This window comes from Cornus florida, unplaced genomic scaffold, assembly GCF_030987335.1.
Source record: "Cornus florida cultivar Cherokee Brave unplaced genomic scaffold, ASM3098733v1 CherokeeBrave_3.0.0_Hap2_Chr05, whole genome shotgun sequence".
Classification (NCBI taxonomy): domain Eukaryota; kingdom Viridiplantae; phylum Streptophyta; class Magnoliopsida; order Cornales; family Cornaceae; genus Cornus; species Cornus florida.
Genome location: NW_026775575.1, coordinates 86,448,551 through 86,456,116, shown reverse-complemented (window position 1 = coordinate 86,456,116; position 7,566 = coordinate 86,448,551). Strand labels below are relative to the sequence as shown.

At 34.5% G+C, this 7,566-nt stretch overlaps 1 protein-coding gene across 1 annotated transcript; it reads right to left on the bottom strand.

Moving 5' to 3' along the window:
* Nucleotides 1-1,072: 1,072 nt before the first annotated feature.
* Nucleotides 1,073-7,148, bottom strand: LOC132307367 (probable beta-1,3-galactosyltransferase 2). Its single transcript, XM_059805095.1, has 11 exons — nucleotides 6,558-7,148; nucleotides 5,351-5,447; nucleotides 5,144-5,217; nucleotides 4,824-5,035; nucleotides 4,615-4,678; nucleotides 3,612-3,684; nucleotides 3,366-3,486; nucleotides 2,934-3,021; nucleotides 2,722-2,847; nucleotides 2,490-2,599; nucleotides 1,073-1,586 (listed from the first exon to the last, which is right to left on the bottom strand). Exons 1-11 carry the CDS (start codon nucleotides 6,665-6,667, stop codon nucleotides 1,438-1,440), a joined length of 1,224 nt encoding a protein of 407 aa, XP_059661078.1. The 5' UTR covers nucleotides 6,668-7,148; the 3' UTR covers nucleotides 1,073-1,437.
* Between the last annotated feature and the right edge of the window lie 418 nt (nucleotides 7,149-7,566).

Sequence of the window (7,566 nt, the reverse complement as noted above, 5' to 3'; positions counted from 1 at the left end):
AGAATTTAACTTTGATACTCCCCATTTTTTTTTTTGCCCTTTTTTGCCCAGAAATTGTTTTAAAATGTATATTCTCGAAGTCTTTGGACATTGTAAACTACATTGTTTTTACATGTCTAAAGCATTATAGAGACTGACAGTGTATTCAACATGCCAGAGTCCTCTGTTTGGTGATGGTGAAGGCGGCCTTATTTGGCTTAAAGTTAGGCTGTCACGTCTAAGAAAAGATGGAAATATCGTTTGCCTCTCAAAATATCAACAGACCTATTATTTATTTTTTATTTTTATTTATTTTTCTTTGGTTGAAGGTTAAGCGAACATATACCCATACCTTCACTGAGGCTTGACTAGCCGACCTCTCCTTTGAGGAGGAATGTTTGTAACTCGGAAAGTTTACAAGAAATATATGAATCATATCTTTAAAATTGCTATATATATATATATGGATATATATATATATATATATATATATATCCATGCCCAATTGCTATATGTATATATCCATGCCCATTGTATTGATTTTTAAGTTATAAATTTAAATGCAATACGTGTGCTAGTACCAGATTCATAAGACTGCTTGGAAACAATTAAATCTTCATAGAAGTGAAGTGAAGAACTGCAGAAAAGGAAGTACAACCTACAAAGTTGGAGATTTTCTCTCATTTTCTGCACTTAATTACTGGGGGCATGGGCATCTTGAGTTCACATTTCAATAGAATCAGAAGTACTGATATAATGAAAAATGATATTTCTAAAAACTCCTACAAAAAATAACCGAATTAAATTTTGAGCATCATGTCGAGTACATCTAAAAAGAAAGATATTTGAGCCGATAAATTAGGCTTAAAACACTAGGAGAAGGGTTATCTACCCTTAGATATGTTTTAAGTGGAACCCATGTTGTCGCTTAAAATATATTTAAGGAGCTAATAGCCCTTGTGCTAGTGTTTTAAGCCTAACTTATAGGTTAGAGAAGTATTATTCGAGTCTAAATTATGCCGAGTCATGAGAAATCTAACCTAGGAAAGAGATCATACAGGAGAGTATATTCATCACTATATTTGTTGACAAATTTTGGAAGAGAATGGCAACAAATTAAGGCCATTGCGATTTTTTGTATTTTGTTATGATAAGCTCAATAGCCACTGAAAGTGTGACAACTTTACAAGTTACATTTGGGCCCTCCAAGCAGTAAAAAATGTGTGTTGAGAGCCTCTTCCCCTTTCTGACTGCTTTAGCAATCATCCTACTCTTCTCTACTAAATTGGTGAACAGCAAGCCCAAGCACCATCCTCTCTCTCTCTCTCCCTCTTTCTCTCTCTAGACCGTGTGTGATATCGTATGTATTCTATATAAGCACTAATATAACCAAGAAAAGTAGCACAGTTGATCAACTTATCATCCTTCCTGAGTTGGGAAGAACTGCTGGCTGATTTCTCAAAATGCAGCAGTCCACACAGCATTTTCACCTTCTCCACACCGCCGGTGGATCTCTTTAATCCTCTCGACCGACCTACAAATACCGCTGCAGGTCCAATCAAATGAAGCAACACAGATGTTTCCTGCCTGGGCCTTCCACTCACAATCTGCAGTAAAAACTTGCGTCAACTTACAAAAGTCTCTCTCTATATATATATAATTCATTTCAAAATTAATAATTGTTACACTTGGTCATTGATAGATGGTTTTCTTCTCCTTTGAGCCCGAATACAAGGTGCTGAGAGCTCAGTTTTAACATGCCTCATACCATAGATGAAAAGGACACTCAACTTGGAACCTAGGTCTTAAGGGTATGAGCCCAAAAAAATATTGGCATGGAACCGACCTTGCAGCACATAATTTGAAGAAAAGGAAAGTGTTAAACGTGCGCGCATACACACACAAAGTGGAAATCTATGTGTTCATAAAGTAAACTATGCAAAGGTTGAACGCCCATGATTATACGTCAAAAAATGAGACAGCAATTGTCCTATGTAATAAAGGAGTCTGAGCTTGCGGTGGTCCAATATTACTAAATACGAGTATATTACCCATCTTGACATCTATCAATAGTGTATTATTTGATTCGGTTCTCCTCATTTTGGTTCTAGAAGTGTACCAAAGCCGTCTACGATAAATTATTCTCACTTTCTAAAAAAGAATAAATTTCATTAGCAATGGACATTCAAACAATTTAAATTATGGTGTGAGGTATCCATCTTGGGGTGATTTTAACATGATAAGTGCTTGCCCCCTGCTTGTTTGTGACATTTGGACCCACATTCTACAGCTTGACAGTAAATTATTGCAGTATGCATGTGAGGCTTATAGTGTTGCTTCTAGAAGAGGGATCTATATAGCTGGCCCCGAGTTGTTGGGATCAAGTTTTGTTGGTGTTGGACCCTTGTTTGAATAGTATTCCCGAGGTCACAATCTTCCCTTCTATTCTTTAGACCACACAACCTCAAAACATAAAGAAAATGTAACGTTCCATGATAATTTAAACTTACCAGGTGGTGTTCCGCAACATAATCTCCGGTCATCAATATGCTTCACATTGAGTCCAATAAACCAGGATCCCAGTGAAACGTCCTCGTTAGCATACTTGTGCAGTACATGCCTGACATTATTGTGAAATAGTAATTGTCACCAATACAGTATGACAAAATGTCAAAAACCTTCAAATCCTATATTAGTTTTTTGTATTTTATTTATCGAACTCAAATAAAAGCGGAACTTAACTGGTTTATTGAAATATAAGTTGCCAAATCATTTGAAATGGCATATAATTGTCCTGTAGCATGACGGAAGTACTTGTTTCCTGCCTCCCCGAATTTCCAATACTCTGGTTCGTGGTACCTCACTCCCCTGTTCCAAATCACGAGTAAGAATCAATCTAATTGTTAGAGCATTTTATCAGCATTCAGCAACTACTTTAAGAAACTGTGGCTTACTTCTGAGAAAGGACAGGTCCAGATTTCATGCATCCGATATATACACGTGGATTTTTCCGGTGTCTAGCTAAAGTTTCTCCAAGTGTTGCTGCAAGAATTCAGAAGAAGTTGGACCGAATGTGACAAAGGACAATAAATTATAAACAACAAAACCTACTGCTATAACTTCTAAAAGGAAATATAATGACATTTTCAGAAGAAACCAGTGTAATAGTTCATATCAATCTTCAGGAGGCTTAGATAAACATAAACATGGTCACCTACAGATTTTCTACAGGAGTGTATTTACTATTTCCCAAGTTCGAGTGTTTTTGCATCAAAAGTTAGGATTCTAAAACTTACTGTATACAAATTATGGTTATTCTCAAATAAAGAAATAACCAACTAAATGAATTTCAGATTGTTATATGTACCACCAACAAAATGAATTACCTATATTTACATGGACATCGTCGTCAACTTTTATGTAGAAATCTGCATCCCACAAAGCAACAGCGGCAGCAAAATATGTCTTCGTCTTGGCAGACAATTCAAGGTAGCCCTCAACATGATCCTGATCATATGGTAGCAACAAAACATTTGCTAAAATTAATATTATACTGAAAATATTTATAAAATGAGCATACTGTGCAGCAGAACAGAAAATAAATAATAGAAGAACCAGAGACATGATATTACCAGCCGCAACAAATCTCCATGCTTTTTATCCTCTGCTTCAACAGCTCTGTCCAGTATACCACCTACGGTGGCACTGGTAACGGGAAAACAGTTAATTCAGTTAATCAGAAAATTAAAGTCGCACTTTATGAATTCAGATGAAATTTGATCAAACTATATATCTCTGGAGTATTCTTTAAATCAATAAAATTTATATGATATGATGACGTAATATGAGTTCATAACAAAGGCTTCTGCCCAAAGAAAATGGAATTTATGCTATCTTCTAGGGAATAGGATTTTGTCCTATAATCGAAAGCAATGGTACCTATTAGAGGCACTTATATGATGAAAAAAATTTCCGGTAAGTTATAAATGAAGTTATTTAGTTCAAATTAACCTAGAAGACACAAGAAAGAGGATTAGATAGTGATCATGATCTTGAGTTCATGACATATATATTGCGATGCTAAATTTGATATGATTTACAAAGGGAGTTCTGAATGTAGAAGTAAAATCCTTCCATTGTGTTAATTTCATTATATGAAGGCACAATGACATCTTGTAGAATGGAGTTCTAACATAAACAAATTCATCCCTATAATCAATATCATAGAATGATACTTCTATGGAATGATACTATGTCCATACAACACACCCTCAATATCAGGGCAACTACAAGAGGCTTACTTGTGGTGATACAGTTAATCTTCCTGGTTCTTTGGGGGTGAGCAATCCAATTTGATTATACCTGTGGTGCACCCAAAAATACCATGTAGCTTCCATTCTCTAACTAATGGTTTTGTTTTCTGTGATGACCATCACCCCTTTTATCATGTATAACAGAAGGCCAATGAGCTAACAAGCCCATTAGCAGTGACTAAATGAGGGATTATGAATTCGAAAAATTAGTGAAAATGCAATCTCAATCTTAAATTTGTAGTTTGTTTTCCGTATCCTAATTTCACACATAAAATAAGTGTCTACTTATCAACATAACATTGAAAGAAAATTAGACCCCTACCTATGACCAATGACAAAGCGAACTATAATGCCCTTCTCTTCCTCCAACTTCTTTCTTTTTTCACCTGTTTCATTTTTTTCCCCAGAATAAACAATCACGAATCATCATGTCAGTTCAAACAAGCAACTTAACATCAACTAAAAAATTAAAAAAATAAATAAAATCCAGAAGTTGGAAGAAACAAAAGCAAGGGTGTTCCAAAAATGAACCTTGTGGCATCCATGTAGCACGAACTGAATCTCTTCTCTTCCGGCTGCTAAAAGCAGTATTAATTCCTATAACCATAAAATATTTTCGTTTTCCAGGTGAGCTAGTCTTCCTTAATTCTTCTGATATAGGAGAGCCGCTGATAATGGACTCCCGAGCTGCCCCTGCAGCAGCTAATTCCATCTCTAAATTTGAAATAGTTTTGTCCAATGTCCTACATTCAATGTACTTCCATAAGGTCCATTTTCAGGATAATCAAACATCACATGGAAGTATACCAACAATATGAAATTTACATTCAATGAGCACAAGCAGAACGTACTCGATAGCATGATGAGTCTTAGAAACTTCCCCAAGAATGTCCTTAGATTCATGCTTTACGTCCTTCTGATGCAACTGGAGGAGCCCAATTGTTTCATAACATCAAATAATTTGAAAAAGAAATACTCAGCATAAAATAAAGAATCAAAAATAATGGATGAACAGTAAGGTGATTACACAAAATTAAGAGAAGGATGGAGACACTCACAGTTTTCGGATCACAGCCCTCTGAAACTAACTTTAGTCTTTCAGCTTCTACAGCAGTTGTCCTCAAAAGACCTTTAGATACCGGCACTGCCCCCATTCTGTCACCATATTTTTTTAAATGATTAAAAGTAATCATGCTCCAAAAATTAACACCCTCAACAATAATTAAACAATGTTGTACCCATAATATTTCAGATGAAACAATTTTTGGTAATAATAAAAGCAAATTCGGAGCAACAAATTTAAAATTGCAGCAAATATTTCAAACTCCAATATCCACTACGGATAAAAGGAAGAAAGAGAGAAATAATCTAAATAGTATATATATATATATTTTTGGTGGAAAGTAAATCTCATTAGAGACTTGACTTCCAGTTATCATTACCGGTAATAAACTTAAATGAGTATGGCGAATTATTGCAGTTGTTGTCAGAGGCCTTGGTGCCCATTTATAATTAAGGGACATGGGTAGAAAAATTGCAGGTTGCAATTCATCACGGTCCACAAATGTAACCTTTACTATAAGATGTCAATATGATTATCAAGTATGGACCATGCATGGTCCATACACATAAATGAAGGCATAAATGACATAAACTTGTGCCGTGTAGAGGTACCTAAACTAGCTAGAATTATTCTCATCAATAGCCAAACTAAGCACCAAAAAGGAGAATGATATTGAACATAAGACCTAATCTGTCTGCAACCATACCAAAAACCCTAATATAGATCTATGGCCTTCACTGAAAAATTAGCAAATATATAAGTATAAGAAAAGAAAACATAAAATCTGAGAAAAAGGAATGCTGTCATCAATAATGAAAACCCAAATTGGAACACTTTTGAGCACCATCCAAAGTTCAAAATATCAAAGTTCTTTAATAATCATTGGTACCCATATCACCAAAACAGAGAGCAATCAATATCAAAAACAACACAAATAAAAATTTGGGGAATATGGATCTCAAAAATAAAAAAATAAAAAAAAATAAAAATAGAAGAAAAATGAAAAGAGAGAGAGAAGATAAATAGTAAACAGTAATTCTTAACAGATTTTCAAATTGATAAAAGTGCTCACACTTATTTCACCAAACTAATAAAATCAAAAGTTGATCATAATCCAACAACTAAACACCATAAAAAGTGATAAGGGTCAATTCAATGATTAAAATAAAACTGTAAAAATATATATATATATATATATATACCTGTTGGTGAAGAGCATTCCAGAACAGAAACAGCCAATACAAAGAAGAAGTGTCCATTTCTTCGATACAACACTTCTTGAGTGTTGCTCAACTCTGTTCTTCATGGACATTTTCTTATCTAATTCTCTTTATCAAGCAAAACCCATATACAATACGGCTGAAACGAACAAAATTGAAGAGACCCAGAAGCAGAATCAGCCAAAGTACTCAGAATTCAGAAGCAGAATCAATTGAAAGTGAGCTCTGGAACAAAATTTGTGGAAGAGAGAGAGAGAGTTGAGGGAGAGAGAGAATATAAGGGGAGAACGGGTGTCCTGTTTTTACTTCTAATTTGTTCCTTTCTTTTATCCTTTGCTTTGTTCCCTCTTTCTCTCTCTAAAAACTCTCACTATTTCTCTCTCTAGACTCTCCTCTCTCTCTCCAGCACACTTTGCAGGGAAGGGACGTCGAACAGAAGTGAGACGACCCACTAACTGCCCTGTTCTTATACCAAATTTAACAAACGGTCCTAATCGTAAACTCTAAAATGGCCTCTGTAACAGTTTCGCTACAGTGTCTTAAGTGCCCTTCTACAGTTCTTTTAGATGTTTAATTCTCAGCAGTTTCAGGAAAATATATATATATTGCTACCTTCGCTGGGTGTGTATAAATAAAGAAAAACACTGGCTCTCAGCTCAGGTTGTGACACGTGTACCATATTATGGAATATAGTCTTCTTATGGTAGTTCAATTAAAAACTCAATACTGTAAATTTTTTTTTTAAGGGCATTCAAATTTTATGCATGTTGACCTAAAATTCAGATGTAGAAAATTTTTAATTAATAAATAATTGCACGTTATAGGAGTCAATTAACAAAGAAACCTCGAAGCAGTTGAAAATCAATATTAAAAATTTAAGTATATTCATTGTATATAGTTAGATGCAACTAATTTATTTTATAGACAGACTTAATATATATATATATATATATTTGCTACAATACCAAATAATGCTCTATAAATTTTAGTA